We start from the raw sequence: 21,113 nt of genomic DNA, 5'->3' as shown, positions 1-21,113 counted from the left end.
TGGTAAGTGCCAGCACTTACTAAATGTTAATTTATTTACAACCTTCTCTGTGTTTTGATTTCCTATAAGATGGAAGTAATAATAGCACCTATCACACAGGATTGCTTTGAGGATAAAATAGTAAATAAATGCTAACTGTTCATTACAGTACCGGACAGATAGTACAGTGCTCAGAGGATGTTGTTCCCAGGTATCTTACGCCTCTCTCATTACTATTTTTGTAATAATAGCCTGATATTTGAGATGAATCTTCACCTTTACTCCTTAGTCCTTTTCGATATACTAGGAATTCTTCATATTCATGAGTTGGGTTTTCTTCTCAAATGAATTTTTTTTTTAAGTAATTTACTTATATACAGTTTTTATTTATTTATTTTTTTTAGCTCTTAGGACTAAATTTGTGTAAGATCTTAATCCTAGGCAGCTTTCAAATTTATATGCTTATGTATATGTGTGAATGTATATATATGAACAATAACATCTTTTTTTTTAATAATATCTTGATTTGACAGTTCATGAAACTATGTAGTACTGCCCCATGATGAGACCTAGTGGACTCAAAACTCTTAGAAAAGTGTATATGACTCCAGAAAAGCTACCAGTAGAACTTTAACTCTGGCCTCTTACTAAGTAATTTAATTTTGTGACTCTTGTTATTATTAAATATGAAGATCTTAGTTCTTCACAAAGAAATATTGTAAAGATGCTTAGCTAAAACAGGGCAGTGGACAGTTTTGAAACTTTTTAATATGGCTTTACATATCCGTTCACACATTCTGTTGTTTTCACAATACTCAGTTTTCAGGGCGCCTGGGTGGCTCAGTCATTAAGCGGCTGCCTTTGGCTCGGGTCGTGATCCCGGGGTCCTGGGATCGAGTCCTGCATCGGGCTCCCCCTGCTCTTCGGGGAGTCTGCTTCTCCCTCTGCCTGCCACTCCCCCTGCTTGTACGCTTGCGCTCTCTCTCTCTGTCAAATAAATAAATAAAATCTTTAAAAAAAATATTCAGTTTTCAGAATGCCTCTTTTTCTATTTTCTCTTATAATTGTCAAGTCTGAGATTCGAATCTAAGAAGTTCCCTTGCTACTTTGTCATGAATTGTGCCAGAAGACATGAGACACCTAGAGCAGAGACAAAGAACTTCACTACAGCACAGTAAACAGCATGAGTGTCATGCAGTTGGCGTAGGTCCCCGTGCCCCCAAGTTCTATAGGGTTGACTCAGAGGAGCCCACGCAGATGCTGCATACAGCTGAGCAATTCTGAGCTTGGAGAACTGTCCATTTTTGCAACAAGCAGCCACTTTGTTCCAAAGGGAAATGTCACCTCAGCTCTCAAGGCTGTTCCGACCTACAACCCTAAGAAAGAGCCTGGGTTAAAAAGGAAGGTTCTCTACCAGAACAATTCTTCTAGTCCTGGAAAGACTTAAGAGCACATCTGGGTGGTGTGTACGCGTACAGGTATATATGTAGCATCCTTCCCTCTGTCACTGCTTCTTTGCAGCTGGAGGTGCAGTGTCCTCCCGGTGTCCCCATTGGCTTTGTTGCAGAACACTGGAACCTGTGCAGGGCCGTTTATAGCCTCCAGAACGAGAAGAAAGAAAATGTGATGAGAGTGCGCGGGCCTTGTTCAACCTACGGCTGTGGTTCAGATTCGGTTTTCGAGGTAAACAAATATAAAAATGACACTTTTACTATTTTTTCTACATGTACTAACAGACCTTAAAATCATTTGGCTTTGGACTGTTTTTTAATGTGAATGAATAAAGTAGAATGAGGAAAGAGTTATTGGTGACATCAAATCATTTTCAAATTATTGTTAGTGGATTGCTTACTGTTTTCCAAAGTATGAGCTACTTTTTTTTTGATTTCAGTGTTTGATAAAGATAAGAAGTAACCATTTAAAACACTAAACCCGAAAGTAAATAGCATGACTGAATCCATTTATTTATTCTTGGTCGTATTTAATTCACCATTTTTACCACAGATTTGCAGGATTGCAGGTCCTGATTAACAAAAATGCCTGACATATCACAGAACATATGGGGCACCCTGAGATTGTGTACATTATTTGCATGGTAGAAGTTGTCTGTGTCCTTAAGAGATAGGATAACACTGATAACATGGATAAAACTCATAATAGGTTATAACATTTTCTCAGGAAATCTCTTGTTTTGCCTCTATCTCAGTATCTACAAAATGAGTGCTTATTATCCTACGAATCTGACAAAGGAGATTCCTAGAAATGTTTCCTGAGCTTCTTAGAGAAACCTTGAATGCCTTGCAATTCAGCAAGGCTCATTATCTAAAGTTGCTCATTCAGATATTTTCTATGATACCCAGTAAACTTTTTTTTTAGTTCTTCAAGCATTGCTTATTTATTAAAAGACCATTGTAGTGAAATAAAAAATGTGGATAAGCCAAATTTTAGGGGCAGGTGTATAGGATCATTCTGATCACCAAAAGTTAGTATTTGGGTATTTTCCCTCTGGCAAGTGCCAGAATCCCCCTTTTACAAGCCAAAGCCCCTCAGGATTCTGACATACTTTAGGAAGTCAGGGTGGATATGGCCCACAAAAACTTGAGTGATTATTTGAAGTTTGTGAAGTACATAGAACTATGCTTCCTTACTTTTGCTCGTGTGTTTCCCTAGACTGTAGAGACTTCCTTCCAATCCCCAATTCCTACCCTTCACTATATGAAAAAGAATTTTGGAATCAACTCAAATCGTACCTCCCTAATAACTCATTTGAGGATGAAGAAAGAGCACCAGCCCGAGAACTGTCCGCTATACCCCAGCTCAGTTATTGACCAGTTGCAAGGCACTTTATCCTTCTTGGCCATAATTCCCTGTTACTTTACAGTAATTTATTACTTTATAGTAATAACTACCTTATTACTATATTAATTTCCTGTCCTGTATTTATGCTGTCATAGTGTAAACTGCTTCTAAGTAGAAGAATGAAGTATGTATTATAATATTTTTCAATCCTCATAAAGTCATATTCTTATCTTTCTAGGTCAAATCCCTCGATGGCGTGTCCAACATTGGCAGTATTATTAGGAAGTGGAATGGTCTGTTATCAGCAATGGGCGATGCTGACCACTTTGAAATTCACTTCCCGTTAGACCTGGATGTGAAGATGAAAGCCATGATTTTTGGAGCTTGCTTCCTCATTGTAAGTCTTTTGCTTTTGAGTTGTCTTGAGAGAATCACTCTTTATGATGAGATGCAGTGTAGTGTAATAGAAAGGCAGTAACCTTTGAAACTAGGACAGTGTCTGTCTCTACCACTTACTAGTTACGTGTTTTGGAAAGTGGTTAGCACTTCCAGGCCTCATTCGCCTTACCTATAAAATGGAGATAAAAATACTTATATTTTTCAGGGCACTGAACATTAGCTATCATGTGAGTAGAGGGGCCAGAAGAGTACTTGGAGAATATGGGGCATCCAGTGGGTATACTTGTCCTCATTGCCTATTGTTTGTTTTTCCCATTACTTAAAGATGCCTATCCTATGACCTCATAATGAAATAAATAACTCTAAAGCTGATGTCCTTTCCCTCCACCCCACTGCCTCTCTGTCAGTGGACCCCTTGGTGTTGTATCTTCCTTAGATTTATTAGGTACAGCTCCCTTGCTGTATTACTGACTGATCAGTGGTTAAGTGGAAATAAAATGGATATATTTACCTTAAAAATGTAGCTAACATATTGCAGTTGGTATATTTAACATATTTAATATTGATTGTTAAGCTTTTCTCCCTTTTAACAATGAAAATTTAGCTAGTCAGTACCCCCAAATGGAAATGTTATTGGCTACCAACAGTTCCAAGTCTGTAATTGCTGGTCTTCATGTTAGATCCTCTTCATAAAGGTTTTATTAGATTTTTTTATCCTTAACTAGAATGAGGATCATCTGATAAATTATAAAGGATAGTACTTTATGCATTGCATCTAATTATGTATGTTATCTATACATGTACAGTTATCTTTCTCTCTCTCTCTATAGTATGTATTATATATGTATGTTTAATTCTTTTTCTAATTTCAGGACTTCATGTATTTTGAAAGATCTCCATCACAACATTCATCAAGATAGATGGACACAGCAAATCAGCAATTATGGCTAGTAAAAAAAATTAGAAAAGTTGGATCAGGCTTACAATCCCCTCAATTATTTGCAAATATATGTATCTGCTTTTGCAGATTATTTTCACTGGTTATTAGCTCTACCAGGCGAACAGTGTAAGGGCAAGAATACAATCTAAATATGTTTCAATTGATTATCTGTTCATTTGTCCTCTTGGTAGACTAGGAGTTCACCTTGAAAAAGCTATGACTCATTAACCAAGTTACAATACTGCCATTAACCACATTACAATGAGCTTCAAAATGCTTTACCATGACATAAGGGAAAATGAATCCGAGAGCTCTCACATTAATAGGTCATGAAGTGGTGAGCTTTTTAGAGCAATCTTTGAGATAGAGTAATATAGCTATTATCCCTAACCCTGTCCTACCTCTCCTACCTCTTGTCCTGTTACTGAAGACAAATTTGATTCCAGGTGAAAAGAATGATACTCTTGATATTCAAAAACAAGAAGGAAGGCAGACGGAAATTCTATGTGTTTATTGTACAAGGAAAAATTTACTTGTGCATATGTATCAAAACCTTGTTTTGCAAGTTTCTAAGTTTCCATGAAAATTTTGATTTTATTTCCAAATCAAACATGGTTTATTTTTTTTTTTTATCATAGGGTTTATATTTTTCATGTATACTCCCTCATTCACTAGCATGGTCGGTCAGGACTTGCTTGTATATGGAGTCAGGGTCAGACTATCAGGAAGAGGTGACAAGGACCACAGCCAGTCTAGCTCTCTGAGCAACTTAGAGACATCAGCGCCCTTATAAGGAGCTTGCATTTAATCCATTTCATCTCTCTTGGTCACAGATGCCTTATATAAAAAATATGTTTGGTCAAATCTCTAAGAATGCCTTTTGAACCTTTGTATATCATTTGATGTGACACAGAGAAGATAATTGGTTTTTTTTTTTTTTCACTTTTCAAGAAGATCCCTGATAATCACTCTATTTATCTAATACCAGGAGTTAGAGTTTTGTTTCTGAATTTTGAAATATGACATTCTGTGTAGCACTTTGTAAAAGCAAAACCTACAAATCTTGACATTGTCTAATATTTCTTAGCTGCTTTTTATTTAGATGATAGATAAATCTGTATCTATGCAAAGAAAATAATAAAACCCAGCAAACATGCTACTTCTCTGCGAACTATAACTTACCAGTAAAATTATGTAGGATCACCATAGAGTACAAACGTACTTCTTTTTATTGGCTAGTTAAAAGCATAGTGTATTACTGAATAGACTCTGATGAATCAACCTGCCTCTTCTGCACTCTACCTTCCTATCTGGACATGGACTGTGTTCTTTCAACACAGCCAGTATATTGAATGAAATGTATTCTCCTTGCTAAGTAAAACAAGCCTGAGTGTTCTCAGATGGGATTATTCAGAAATGAGGGCCTTTGCCCACACTTCCTCTTGAAGTCAAAGAAAGGTGCTTCATTTTTAAATTATATTTATCTTTTCATGGTAAAGTTGTTTTACTCAGTTTCTGGTAATTTTTATTTTTAGGTGCTACTACTAGCTTTAAAAAAAAATGTAAAACTGCTGCTTTCTAGAAAAAAATAATTACCTTATATTTGAAAATATAATTGCAGTCTTAGATATACATATTATTTCTTATAATAATGCTTGACATTTTATATATGAAATCAGACAAATAGTATTGAGAAAGTTTATCTCTATTAACCTCCTTTTTATTTGCCTATACCCCTACATCCCAAGACCTGCTGCATAATACTAAAAAATATATATTATTTTTAACATATGACATTTTAAATTTGTTTAAAGTTTTTATGGTATTAAGTTGTCTCTTACAGTTATAATTCCACTTTCTTTAAAAGTAATACTGTTATGTCTTGCGGCACCTGGGTGGCTCAGTCAGTTAAGCGTCTGCCTTCGGCTCAGGTCGTGATCCCGGGGTCCTGGGATTGAGCCCCACATCGGGCTCCTTGCTCCGCGGGAAGCCTGCTTCTCCCTCTCCCACTCCCCCTGCTTGTGTTCCCTCTCTCGCTGTGTCTCTCTCTGTCAAATAAATAAATAAAATCTTAAAAAAGTAATACTATGGTCTTATATTTTTATACTATGGTTCATATTATAATTTCTATATTTCCTAATGGTATTTCATTGTGTAAAATTTATCAGATTCACTAAAAACAAAAGCTACTCTGAAATCTGCGTGTTTTCATGCTTCATCATATTGTTTTGGGCTTTTAAATAAATATAATATGGTTTATAGTAAAATACTGTCTTACTTTTTGACTTGTAATTGAGTCTTTGCTATAGACTGAATGCTTGTATCCCTCCCCCCACCCCAAACTTATGAATTACCCCAATGTGATGATGTTTGGGTGGTGTTAGGTCATGCTGGTGGGGCCCTCCCTCATGAACAGGATTAGTGTCATTATAATCTGCCAGCACCTTGATCTTGGATTTCCCAGCTTCCAAAACTGTGAGAGTTAAATATTTGTTGTTTAATCCACCTAGTCCACAGTATTTCTGTGTAGTTGTCCAAACGGATTCAGACAGAAATTGGTACTGGAGAAGTGAGGGTGCTGCTGTAACAAATACCTAAAAATGTGGAAGCGGCATTGGAACTGGGTAATGGGTAGAAGCAGTAAGCATTTTGAGTTGCCTTCTAGAAAAAGCCTAGATATTTTAACAGAACTTTAAAGATGATTCTAGTGAGAGTTCAGAAAGAAAAGAGCTGTAGAGACAGCCTTGGTGTTCTTAGAGAATAGCTAAGTAATCCTGACAGGATGTTGGTGGAAACATGAGTGCTAAAGGCCATTCTGATGAGGCCTCAGATGAAATTGAGGAACATGGTATTGGAAATTTGAGGAGAAGCCCTCTTTATTATAAAGTGACAAAGAACTTGGCTGAATTATGTTCTTGTTCTCATGTTTTGTGGAACATAGAACTTGCAAGGGTGAAACTAGATGTTTAGCTGAAGTGAGTGCTAAGCAGAGTGTTGAAGGTGCAGTTAGGCTTCCTCTGATTGTTACAGTAAAATGCAAGCAGTAAGGAATGACTTAAAGACAGAATTGTTAAGCAAAAGGAAGCAGAACATAAAGACTTGGAAAATTTTCAGCCTATCCATATACCAAAAAACGAGAACACTGAGGGTGTGGCCAAGGTACTGATAAGGAGATCAGTATGAGTGAGCCTTCTTAACAGAAGCCAGGAAACTATTCTCCAGGACAATGGAAGAAGACCCTGAAGGCAAGTCAGTGGTCAACAGAGCCACTTCTCCCATTACAGGCCTGTATTGCAAGGGCTTAGGGGGCTGAGTGGTTCAAAGGAAGGGCCTTCAATACCCGTGGGGCCTTTCTGCATGCTACCTGGCCCTACCTCACATGGGGGGCTCTGCTCTCTACACTCTCTTGCCATGCTCCTCTGCCGCCCCAGCTGTGGCTCTGGTAGGCCCTGGTATGGCATGGGCTCCAGTGGCCACCTGTCCCGAGGGTGCAGGTCCATGTGGCCTATCTCTATTGATGCTCATAGTGCATAGGTCAAGGGGGCATGGCTGCCTTCACCTAGATCTCAAAGGACAGGGCCATCTGGGAGAGCTTCGGGTTTTGAACGCCAGTCCTGGAGACCCGCAGGGCCCAGGCAGAGAGTCTCTGCAGGGAAGGCCATTCTCCTGAGCCCTGTGGGTAACATGGCCATCCCAATGGGCCCAAAAGACAGAGCACTGAGTCAAAGATTATTCTTGAGCCTTAAGATTTAATGTTGTTTGTGCTGCTTGGTCTTGGGCTTACCTGAGACCTGTCACTCCTTTCTTCTTTCCTATTTCTCTCTTTGGGAATGGGAATGTCTGTCCTGTGCCTGTCCCACCATTGTATCTTGGAAACATAATTTGTTTGGTTCTGCAGGTTCATAGATAGAGAGGACTTTGCCTCAGGATGACTCAGACCTTGAGTCTTACCCGTATCTGATGTAGATGCAACTTCGGACTTTCAGACTTTTGATGCTGGAACAAGTTAAGACTTTTTGGCTGTTAGCATGAAACGAATGAATTTTGTCCTGAATAGGGGTAGAATGCCATCAACTGAATGTCTGTGTCCCCCAAAATTAATATGTTGAAATCTAATCCCCTAATGTGATGTATTTGGAGGTCAGACATTGGGGATGATCAGAACATGAGGGTGGAGCCCTTATGAATGGATTAGTACCTTTTATAAAAGAGAAGGCAAGGAGTTCTCTTCCGCTTCCCACCAAGTGAGGACACACTGAGAAGGCATCCATCCATGAGCCAGGAAGTGGGCTTTTGCCAGACACAGTCTCTGTTGGGGCCTTGATCTTGCTTGGACTTGTAGAACTGCAAGAAATAAATTTGTTGTTTATAAGCCATCCAGTCTATAGTATTTTTGTTATAGCAGCCAAAATGGACCAAGACAGTTTTTTTATTTTTAACACTTTTCTTCAAAGGGATTTTTGAAGGAATTTCCTATTAATTATCAATCAGGTTCCTTCAGGCTCCTTTTTTCTTATATAAGTTTAATTCCAATAAAGTCATTTTTGTAGTGTTTTATAGTAGTGACTGGCTTTCGGATATAACCAAGTTATTAAATGCTTATTTCTAATTCACTTAAGGCCCATTTAAATTTTAAGTATGATTTCGAGAGCAGTATATCATGCAGGAAAGCTGCCAGAACTTATAACTGTCAGTGAAGGATGCATTTTAAAACAATTTTAATGACCAGATTTCCCCAAAATTATACAAAAACCTGGTTAACAGACTAATTTTCTAGTTGAATTTTTCAGCCAACTGGATGTTAAATTAAGTTCAAGTTTAGAATGAGCAATGATTCCAGGAGATGGTATCCTGCTCTGCTGGGATAGCTGGCTACTTTTTAGTACCTGCTGCCCCCCACCGCAGTGTTTAAGGTTTAATTTAACTTATATTGAAAGATGCAAACTTGGAAAATCCATAGATATGGATTTAATAAACTAATAAATTCAACTTTTTGGCTAGTGATAACTAACATTGAAAATGGATCTTTCCCATAATTTGGTTGACCTTCACAGAAGCTGTTCCCCATTTATTTGCCTCTAGACATCTTTAATTGTAAATCCCAGAAAAGAGAAAAACAGAATGATACATTCCAAGTGTAAAGTGAGATAGCTTAGTATTATACATGATAACACTTAGCATGCTTAATAATAGCACCTGGTAGGCATTCACTCAGTATCTGCCTGATGAATAGCAATGCAATCAGTGGCTGTATTTCTGAAATATTTATTATAGTAACCAGTAAAAAGTTTTACCATTTAAAAAATATACCCCTCTCTCCACTATTTCATTCTATTAATAATTGAGCATCTACTAAATTCAGGCATTGAACTAGTTCTGAAGGCAGAGGGAAATGCAAAGGTAAAAAATACAGTTATTACCCCTCAGGGGTTCACAGGCTAATGAATGAGACAGACTTTTAAACAAAATGCACATCTTTGAGGACCACATGGACGTGTGTTCAATGGGATGTTGGCACACTCAGTAGAGACCATGTCACTCGCACCTTCTCAGGTGCTATATAATATATTTCTGTCCTGTTTAATCAGATAGTTTAGGCTGGCTGGTTGTGTCATTTGCCCAGGTACACTTCCTGGCACTGCTGGAGGTTAATAAGATGCATTTTACAGTCTTGTCTGCAAGCTGAATGCATGGTAAATACAATTGAAAAGGTCAATTTAGCAAATTTTCATCAAGCAAAGCAGGGATTGATTGTTTATTACAGTTAAACACAGAGCCCGAGAGAGTGGTATATCTGAGATCCTCAACAAATATTTGTTGAATGTGTGAAAATAGTTCTAATATGTGTATGACTCTGTGCTAGGTGTTAAAGGAGACAGAAATGAAAAGGTAGTCCTCTATCCCTCAGCAAGGATAAAGCAAGAAAGTATGCAATTACAGCACAAATTTAAAGAATTATTGCATAAAATAAAAATTATTTTGTTTGAAAATATATATTGAAAATATATATTTTTCAGAGGAAGAAACAAACTTCATCAAGAGGTAATAGAAAAAGTTGGGGTGCTAAGGAGTTTTCCCCTCCTTGTTGTAATTGCAATGAAGGAAAATTGAAATGTTGGATAAAAGGTGAGAAACATAACAGCTCCTGGAAGATAGCACAGCACGTGCAAGAGCATGTAGAGTTGCCCAGTCTCAAATTCCAACTAGAAATCTGATCAGGCAGCCTACTCTCCTCACTCCGTTTTCCAGTTGTCCAGACTGGATTGGTGGTGAGTATGGCTGGGTGGTGGGTGTGGCTGAGGTAGGGCAGGTTCTAAGGTTGGGGTGGTGGTGCCTCTTCACATAATATCTAAACAAAATGTAAACAGCAAATTCTGAGACATTCTGTAATTAGCTAACTTAAAGGTTGCCCATTAAATTTTCTTGCCGTTCTTAGTTCTGCTGCTTCTCAACAAGGGAGCCAGTCATATGAACTCATATAACTTTGAGATGTGTAGTTGCTGGGTTTACCTCAAGATTCAATTCCAGGGTAGATGGATATGCATCTGGGCACATATGGAGGGAAAACAGACTAATAATCATGAGACAGGTGGTATAATGTGATCAACTAACTATGATGATGATGATAATGATGATGACGATCATGATGATAGTAGCAGCTAACTCTTTCTAGTGCTTCCTATATTCCAGGCACCATACTGGTTGTACGGACTTTCTATACACTAACTCATTCAATTCTCATAATCCTGTGAGATAGATTATTATAATAATCCTGAATTTACAAATGAAAAAAAAAAGATTTAGGTATCTTGCACAAAGGAACCCAACTAGCTTATGTCCACAAAACCATTATTTGAAGGTGGCTCCAGAGGCTACATTCTAAACCACTATGCCCTGTGCTTCTTTAATCTGTGTCATATGTGGTTTGTCATTGTGTGTTAACTCAGAAATATAGGGAAACAGAAATAGAGGAAGATGGCGGTATGTTACCTCATGGGTTCTCTCAAGTTGAGGATTATGGTGGGAAGCCCATGAGGCTCTGAGGGGTTTTGTCTGAGGGTATGTTCTCTCCTAGAGGTGTGCTTTTGCTTCTGCTATATCCCAGTGGTGTTTCCGATCGAAGACCACTTTTATGCTATTCTGTCAGTTCGGTGCTTCCCAACTCATGTATGCATTTTAAATAGGAAAACCAAAACAATGAGGATAAGTCTTGGTTACAGATCCTCAGTAAGCAATTTTTTCTAAACCTACAGCACAAGCCCAAACAGTCAAACTTTCTCTTGAGCTCTGTTTGCCAGTGGTGAATTTTTTTCTAGTTCAGCCTTCACACTGGGGTGTGTCTCTTCAAAAGTTCCCATTTTATTGGTAGTCTCTGTTCCAATACTACAGCTTTGCTTAAGCTCATCGCTCATCTCCCGTCTCATCTTAGCAGGAGAAATCTAAGCCACGGTCAATAACGATTGGTAACTCACTCCTCTCTGGGATGCCAGAGAAGGTGTCAGCCTGTGTTTAATAGTCAGAGATTTCAGACTGTGCCTGATTTTGACCTCTAGTAAATTCTCTCACTCTCTTAGGAGCTACACTCTGCATTTACATGGCTTTTGGTTATACTTTAGCTAGACTTTGTAGGTATGCTATAGCAAAAGGGTTTTAAGATGATCTTGGCAACATTGCCAGCAATGGAAATGATCTATTTTTTTTTTAACACACAATTTTATTATAAAATAAAATATTCAGGGAATAATGCTTTAACATAAACACAAATTTTAAAACAATTTTGAACTTTTATATTATTACTATTTGTTAGACCTAATGTACAACTAAATTTTTACTTTCTATTTGGAATGACGTATATTAGTTATCTTTCTATCATATTATTGAATTCCAGATTCTCTTAAAATATGTTTAATGTTTCTAATGCTGTCGTTAGATAAAAAGAGATTCATCTAAAATGATGTCACCTCTTCTGCAATCCAGGCTCAGATAAATTTATTTTGGAAAATTATAGAAACAATCCTTTCCTTGAGTAGTGTTAACATGTTTGCTCAAATTGTCTTAGCTAATAGTTATTCAACATAATTTGAGTTTCAATTCTTTTCATTATAACTGTTAAAAATAAACAGAAATTAGTTTTTAGAATTCTTGATTATGCAGGAATAGGCCCATAGAGACTGAGAGAAGCAATTTGAATGACAAAATATTCATCTAGTTTCCCCCCTCCTTGTCATTCTGCCATAGGGGGCAGCACCAGCTCATGGGCTCTTCCGTAAACTATGCTCTTTTTTTTTTTTTTTCTTCAGCCAAGAATATATTGGTACTAATCTAGAAGTTTTAATGAATAGCATCAAAGGATTTTGGAGTTAGAAGGGGCACTAAGGACTATCTGCTCTTCACTCTAGATATAAATGAAGGAATTGAGAGAGGCCCAGATAGTGCCCAAAGTTACACCATGAATTTGCACTTAGAACCAAAAGTTTCTTTCCACCTCACCAAAAATTTAGCAGTGATTTAAAACATTGTGATGCAACATCTTTCATAACACTGGAATTTTAGCAATTAAAAAAAAAACTGTTTCAAATGATTCTAATGTTCTAAATCAATTTCTTAAAGTTTATTTTATTAATAAATTCTCCCAACCCTCCAAACTTTCTCCCCAAAATAAATATCCCCTCATTTGAAGGTTGGGGGGCAGTGTGTTAGGGCCAGGCCCCTAGTGTTAGGCAGACTGAGGCGCTGGCGTGGAATTTCAGTACATCTGAGCGGGTGGGACCTGGTGTTGTGCCTGTCCCTTACGTCAGCCTGGCCCTCAGGCCATGGGGGTGGGGTTGGAGTGGGAGGCCCTTGTGCAAATGCTGAGGTTCCTTCGTGTCAGCTGTCTGGTGTGAGCCAGCACGGGTCTCCTTTTCTTTCTGGAGCCAGAGACAGTGTAGTGGGACACCCTCTAAGGCTCCTCTGAAGCACAGGCCTCGCTCGCCCCGCATCCTTCCACACCCCTGTTTGGTAGTCTGGCTCCGGTTATCTGGGGGTCTCTCTGGGGGGCAGGCTGGGGGGCAGGGGCTGGCTCCAGATGAATGAATGAATGGATGGATGATGAATGGGTGGGGGCTCCTACTGGCAGGCGCGCGGGGCCGTCCCTGCATCATCGCCCTTTCAGGGAGGCACTTTCCCCCCACGCCCGGCCTCGGCCTCCTGGAAGGGAGTAGTAAACTTCACTTTCCTGCAGCACCCGCTCGGGACCAAGAAACCGGAAAGCGGTTCCAGCACGAGGGCTAGGCTTACCGCCTGCCGCCCCCACGCCCCCCGGCCCAACCCACAAGATGGGCCACAGCAGCGTGAAGGAAGTGTCGTAGCGCACTGAAATAAAGTGTTCAGACACCAATCTGAGCGGCCAGGCAGGGCTGCCTCTGCCAGGGAGAGCGGCAGCAGCTGAATATTTTGTTTTGCTTTTATTTTGTTTTTATCAGAAACGCAAGGGCAGATGCCACAAAGCGTGGGAAAGGAGTACAAAAGGATGGCAAATATCTTTTTTTTTTTTAAGATTTTATTTATTTATTTATTTATTTGACTAGGGATGGCAAATATCTTGAAGCGGGCTTACATTCTCCCCTAGGCATAGGCACACAAAGAGTCAGGCAGGGGATAAGAGAGGAGCTGGGTGTTTGGGCTAGCAGTCGCCAGGTGCAGAAAGGGGGGGACTGAGGGTCACATTGTTTCATAGCTCCTAACCTATGCCCTGCCCCTGGGGATCCTGGGATCCTGCTCCCACCCGGCCATTGCGTTCAATAGCCCGAGAACAGGAAAGCTCCTGACGTTTCAGTTGCTTCCACAGTTACTCCTTAGGGTTTACAAGACATTTTCTAAGAATAACTCCACAGGAAGCTGGAGGGGCTGCGGAGAGGCCCGGGCAGAAGTCACTGAGAAGTCGCGGGCCGGGCATGACGTGCAGTCCATGAACGCGTCGAGGTCCGCACTCCAGGAGCTGTCCCAGGGGCAGGCGTGGTGCCTGGCACCTGCTCCCGGGCCCCGGCGCCCAGCAGCGCCAGCTCCAGGCCCAGCACCAGGAGCTGCGGGAGCTGCGGGAGCTGCGGGAGCTGCGGGAGCTGCGGGAGCTGCGGGAGCTGCGGGAGCTGCGGGAGCTGCGGGAGCTGCGGGAGCTGCGGGCTTGGAACCACGGTGCGGATCCGGCGGCCGCTGCCCTCTGTGTTCTAACGTTCTACCTCAGTTTTGAGCACATACTTAGAGTCTACCTCAGTAAACCAGAGGAATTTCACAAAAGTCTAACTATAAAGAGGAAAGTAAATTACTGTGTTACCACAGCAACAAAAACATTTAAAATGTTTGTCATGGGTAACATAGAAGTTTATATATTCATCTATTCATCCACTGATACAATGTATATGTCTGTGTATATATATGTATTATATTATATATTTGTGTATATATGTACTTGTAAAAGACTATTATTTGTTGTTCGCTCGATTTTCCTGCTTTGAAGAAATGTAATTGTCAGTTCAAAAGGAGTATCAGTCAGGCAAAGACAATAAGGCCATTACCTTAAGTAGGGAAAACTAATACAGCTAATGGAAAATTGAGCACAACTCTTGCCTAGATATGACCTAGTGTAGCTACCTGTTGGCCTGACAGATGACAGACAGATGACATGGCTGGATGGGGAATATTTTATTCAGGAATCAGATATATGGGATGACAGTCAGCTATATTGCTGGCAACTTTCAGTGTCTATTTTATCCCCTTCAATTTCTTCCCTATTATTTTCTCTACTAGTAAAAAAATTCTATTTTTCTCTGCATTTCATATGTTTGCATATCTCTCCCCATTCTATTTGGCTTTGTGATTTTCTGTTTATGACATATCATGCCACTAGTTTGAGATGTGGTCACAGGACCTGCCTCGACATGGAAATCAGGGAGAACTTAACACTGTTTTCTTCACTGATAGCTCTATAACTTTCAAAGGGAAACTATATATTGCTGGTGTTTTGAGAGATTACTTTGTGAATGAAATTACATGTGAGATAGACACAGGAAGGAAATACAAATTATTTTTTTTTTCTGATAAGGCTATTTTAAGGACATGTGGTTTTCCCTGGCAACAAAAGGTTTGCAGAATGGTGTAGAATCAGAATTACCCTGTCCGTCTCAGGCAGAGCTGGAAAACCAGAGGGATCCCTGGGAGAGGCTTGCCCCTATAAAATATACCCCACAGAAGAACTAGGAATGTGCACTTTCTGCAAGGCAAGCTGCCTCCCCAAAGAGACACAAAATGACTGGACGGAGCCACTTAGGCCCAGTTCCTTTTTCCAACTCAGTGGCTGGGTTAGTCATTCCTGCTCTCTGAGGCAAGCGCATGAGGGGACGGAATGGCCCGAGTGCTCTCTACGGCCACTGCCATTACATGGGTATGTCAGGACAGGAATACGATTGTCGTAGAGGCTGTTTTGTCTTCTTCCATCTCTCTTCTCCTTCTCCCCTTATGTTATGTAACCCCCAATTTCACTGATTTACAGTGAAGCCTGAAAGAAACACAACGTTTCCCTGAAGTGGTGACATGACAAAGTTCTGTTCCATTAAAAGTGAAGCATGCCAACTTCTTTAAAAGATAACTGACACATATATTGGTTTCTCATTGATTCTCTCCTCCTCCCTTTATACTTGGCCTAGGAAACGAACCATGAGAGACGATGGACTCTGAAAAACAAACTGAGGGTTCTAGAGGGGAGGGGAGTGGGGGGATGGGTTAGCCTGGTGATGGGTATTAAAGAGGGCACGTTCTGCATGGAGCACTGGGTGTTATGCACAAACAATGGATCATGGAACACTACATCAAAAACTAATGATGTAATGTATGGGGATTAACATGACATAATAATAAATAAAAAAACAGATCAAGTCTTTGTCAGTGGATACCTCTGGAAAGTAGAATTGGGGGAGTCGTCTTTATTTTATTTTATTTAAAAATTTTTTAAAGAATTTATTTATTTATTTGACAGAGAGAGATACAGCGAGAGAGGGAACACAAGCAGAGGGAGTGGGAGAGGGAGAAGCAGGCTTCCCGCAGAGCAAGGAGCCTGATGTGGGGCTCAATCCCAGGATCCTGGGATCATGACCTGAGCTGAAGGCAGACACTTAACGACTGAGCCACCCAGGCGCCGCCCCCCCTTTTTTAAAAGATTTTATTTATTTATTTGACAGAGAGAGACATCATCTTTATTTCAGATGTTTCTTTATTGCTTGAATTTATTATAATAAATATTAATTTCATAACTTAAAATATTAAAGATAAACTTTTAAATGTTTCCTATAGATGGCCCTCCCTAGGATGCTATATTTTAGGCTATAATTTAGGACTTCCTAACTTTTGAAGGAACATTAGCATCATTGGGAGCTTTTCTTAAATTGCAATGTAGGGGACCCACTCCTCTTTCCTGCCCCTCCACACTGATTTCTTTACTCTGAGGTGGGATCTGGGTATGGGATCTGGTTGGGATCCAAAAGTCTCTTAGGTCTTTGTTGTGTGTAGTGCAGGATGAGAACCAATGGACTTCGTCACCAACTCCTCACTGGGGCACATTAGTGTCACCTGGAATGCTTTGAAAAACCCTGAGTCCTGACTGAATCTCAGAGCAACAACTCCAGAATCTGGAGTTCCTCAGGTGGTTCCAAGGTGCAGCCAAGCTTGGGAACAGCTGTTACTGCCCAAAAATCTTTTGGAAACTTTCTTCCAATTTGCAAGTAAGCTGATAAAAAACTTTTTGTTTTATCTATGTCTTAGCCAAATGAATAGGTTGCTAGATGAAATACAGGATGCCTGGTTAAATTCAAATTGCAAATATCAATTTTTAGTAAAAGACTGTCCCATGCAATGTTTGAGACTTGCACACATAAAAAAAATATTCATTGTTTATATGAAAATCACATTTAATTGGACTTCCTGTATTTTTACTTGTGAAATCTGGCAACTCTACAAACAAAATACAAAAATCACTGAAGAGTACTTTAGACCTGCTCTGTATGTAAAGGAGCTTTAAGAAGATTGAATACTTGCGGTGCCTGGGTGGCTCAGTCAGGTAAGCAGCTGCCTTCGGTTCAGGTCATGATCTCAGGGTCCTAGGATGGAGACCCCCCCCACCCCCCGCATTGGGCTACTTGCTCAGCGGGGAGCCTTTTTCTCCCTCTGCCCCTCCCCCGACTCCTGCGAACGCGCACTCTCTCTCAAATAAATAAATAAAATGTTAAGAAAAAAAAGAAGATTGAATACTTAAGGAAGGAGCAAAGAGAGATCACCTTGCGAATGCCCAGTAAAACAATCTACAAATTGTCATTACTTATCGCTCTTCCCCAATATTCCTAGATTTTTTTTTTTAAAGATTTTATTTATTTATTTGAGAGAGAGAGAATGAGAGAGAGCACATGAGAGGGGGGAGGGTCAGAGGGAGAAGCAGACTCCCTGCCGAGCAGGGAGCCCGATGCGGGACTCGATCCAGGGACTCCAGGATCATGACCTGAGCCGAAGGCAGTCGCTTAACCAACTGAGCCACCCAGGCGCCCCTATTCCTAGATTTTTAACTGGCTCAATTCCTTTGCTGATTTCCCCGACCCAACTCAAAAATAAGCAAATAACTCTCCAACCCCACTCCTATCTCTCCCACTCCACCCTTAATCCTTCCTTCTTTCAGCCAACTAAGATTTTAATCATCTTTTTTTCTGAACCACACAGAAAAGATTCTAAACCAAGGAAACGCAGAGTTGGACTGGCTTGTGTATGTGTGAGTGTGTTTGTGTGTGTGTTGTGCCCTTAAGACTCTTTTTTAAAGGTATCATCCTGTTTTTATTCATGTGGGAATGTAACCTTCAGGGTATATCCTGTCAGTGTCAAACTAGGAATTTAGATAAATTTATCTCCTAACTGCTGCTTTCAGTGTCAGCTTCAAACATAAACCAGAGTCTCCTTCGGTAGATGGTCTATTGCAAAGAAAGAAGTACTATTATCTGTACCAACTTGAAAACTCTGTTGCTTAGAATTCGTTATTGACCACACAAATCACCACTACAGATAACAAATATATGATAAGGGAACAACGAAGGCTTACACTGTGACAGTGTCCAATATTCAGTTGGGGGTGGGGAAGCATGTATCCAGCAAGTATTAGATGTTTTCTGGACAGACATGTGGTGTATCAGAAGGAGTGTCCAAGATGTTCTGGGGCCCAGACTTTGCTTTGAGCCTAGCAGCTGCCCTTGCTAATTAAGTGACCTCAGGCTAGAAATGAAGATCTCGTGCTCCTCCACTTTTGCATCTGTAAAATTAAAACCATAATGCCTGACTTGTTTTGATAAGTGTTTTATTCATTTATTTATTTTTTTGATAAGCGTTTTCATAAGAATTCCAATGAGATAATTATGTGGCTTGGACTGGACTATTCCAAACATTAGCAATTTTACTAGGTAAAAGAAAAGAAGGAAGAGTAGGAACAGGGTTTGTTTTGCTCTGCACAAAGAAATCTAGCCGGACTCTAGTACAGTCTTTTCTGCATTATCAAAGCATACTGACCCAGAAATACCCTCAAGGGATAAAAGAAATGCCAGTTAGCAGGCCAACTGTAAGCACTGATTTTTCTAAGGAAAAAGAAAAGATGAAAATGCCAAGCCACAAGATTAGCCCCCTTAGAGGTTCCTGGAATCCTGAGTGGGGATGGTGGATTTCTTAAATAATCATGTTCCCTTCTCTTGGTTAGATGGAAGCATTAAGTCATCTGACCCAAGGATGAGTCATAGACAAACTTACGGGAAGATTCCCAAAGTCTGAGTGGTAAAGTAAGTGAAATGGAAAAATGTGTATGGATGCCATGTTTCCATATGTCTAGATAGATTAGCTAATATATGCTCCCCTTATGAACCAGACCCAATTCTGTTTTTCGGGCTCAAGGAGACTGCATTATGTTGAGCTCTTCTAAGTCTGAATATGTGTTCATTTAGACAAGCTCTAGGTTCAAATGTACTCTTACACTTTTCATGAAAAATTAAAAAAAAATCAAACAGCATAAGGGCACTTCGGTGGCTCAGTCGGTTGAGCATCTGACTCTTGGTTTTGGCTCAGGTCATTATCTCAGGGTGGTGAGTAGGGCTCTGTGCTCAGCGGGAGTCAGCTTGAGATTCTCTCCCTCTGCCCCTCCTCCCTGCTCGTGCGTGTGCTCTCTCTAAATAAATAAAATCTCAAATAAAAAAATTAAACCCTCCTAAAAAAAACTAACTTAAGTAACCCTATTATCTATCTATCTATATATAATTCATATATTCAATTCTTAGACACATTCTTTACAAACTTAACTGCCCTGTATACACATCCATTGTTAACAAGATATTTATTCTTCACAAGGACTTCCGGTGAGGCCAGTGTGGAGAATCTTCTAAGGTCTCTGTTGCTAACAACAGTTTTGGAAATCATATTTTAAAAATGATTCCCCAAACTACAAAACTCAGTCTGTACCATAAATTCTATGACTCAGTTGAATGGCTCACCACACTCACCCACTTATCTCAAATCCATTCTCAAAGATTAACCAAATTAAGTTACGCCCTTCTGAAAATCCTCTAGTAGCTTTCCATTTATCCATATGCTATGAAGTAAACTCAGTTTTCTCTCAGGGCCCTAGATCATCCTTCCCAGATCCTAAGGAAGCTTATTCCTTTTCTTCACAGTTCACCTGCTCAGAAAGGCATGCCTTGACCCCTCTATCTAAAATATTTCCAGTCTCCCAAATCACTCTCTCCTTGTCAGCACTTATATGTTTATTTGTTTATAGTAGTTTCAGAGAAGGCAGGGATTTTGTTTCATGTTTACCACTATATCTTCATTGTGTTTAACAGCGTCTAGCAAGAAGCAGAGACTAAATAAATATTAACTAAATGTATTGAATATAGGCAAAATAACATGGCCTCTGTAAAGATAATTCTAAAAGAGGAATTTAAAAAGGTATGGATAAGAATAGCATCATTAGAATAATTGTGTCCCTAGCTCGGATGGCTACTTTGAAGGAAATTAATTATTTATTCAGAATATTCTTTAACCATAAGACAAAAAAAAAGAAAATTTTTGTTTAAGAATACAACAAATTGTATATATTCAGCTTGACTCCCGGCTCTTATGGTCTTGTAAGCCTTTTGGCAAGAGATATTTAACTTCTGGCTATTGATTTTCCTGCGATATAAACCCAGGAATAATTTCCTCCTCACCAGTTTGTTTTGCAGAGAGCTTTTCTGGCTAGGCCCTATCTGTTGGCTATGGTCAGGAATCCAACAGATGTCTCAGAAGTAGGCCTGGGAGCCTGGGAGATGTTAGTTGGACTCATTTCCATCTCAGAACAACTGGTTGCTAGTAGATGAAGCTACTGGTTGAGGAGATGGGAGTTTACTGTATTGTTTTGGACATTTGTTACAAAGAGAAAACAAGGACACCCCAGTTGGTCAAATGGTCAATCTGAGGCTATGTCAATAGTTTCTGGAAGGGAGGAGTGATGGTTGTCGGTAGCAACTTTTTCTTGTCTTTTTGCTGATATACCAAGAATGGTATATTAATAAAAGATAACAGGGGCTTGGTTATAGGGCAGAAGCTTTCTTGTATCTGAGCCTTGACGTTTACATTTATAGACGGGAGTAATTAATGACTTTTTTCATCTCTAGTTTGGGAAGACTTCTTCAAATTGGTAAATACTTGAAAAACAACAATAACAACAAAAACTCAGTGCCAGGCTATTGGCCCTGGGCACAGAAACGTAGGCACAAGGGAACTCGATCAAGGCTAACTTAGCTGACTCAGCAGAAGTGAATAAAGCTGAAATATAAATCTGTTCAGAGCAGGATGCCAATGAGAAGCAAACCTTGGGTTGAGGGCCTATATTCAAGAGGAGGGGAGTAGTGTCAAAGAATGGTGTGGTCATGTTTTAAACTACCTGAGTTCCAGACAGGGAAACTATTCT

The 21,113-nt window shown here is 39.8% G+C and overlaps 1 protein-coding gene across 1 annotated transcript; it reads left to right on the top strand.

Moving 5' to 3' along the window:
* The first annotated feature begins 1,110 nt into the window (after nt 1-1,110).
* On the top strand, nt 1,111-6,384 carry PLSCR4 (phospholipid scramblase 4). Its single transcript, XM_081807261.1, has 4 exons — nt 1,111-1,182; nt 1,411-1,662; nt 3,017-3,175; nt 4,050-6,384. The coding sequence occupies exons 1-4, from the start codon at nt 1,111-1,113 to the stop codon at nt 4,095-4,097; spliced, it is 531 nt and encodes a 176-aa protein (XP_081663387.1). The 3' UTR covers nt 4,098-6,384.
* Nucleotides 6,385-21,113: the final 14,729 nt, after the last annotated feature.

Source organism: Leptonychotes weddellii, chromosome 1 (assembly GCF_054177405.1).
Source record: "Leptonychotes weddellii isolate Sample4059 chromosome 1, ASM5417740v2, whole genome shotgun sequence".
Lineage (NCBI taxonomy): Eukaryota > Metazoa > Chordata > Mammalia > Carnivora > Phocidae > Leptonychotes > Leptonychotes weddellii.
Note: the sequence above shows the minus strand (reverse complement) of the source record. Positions and strands in the feature narration are given on the sequence as shown.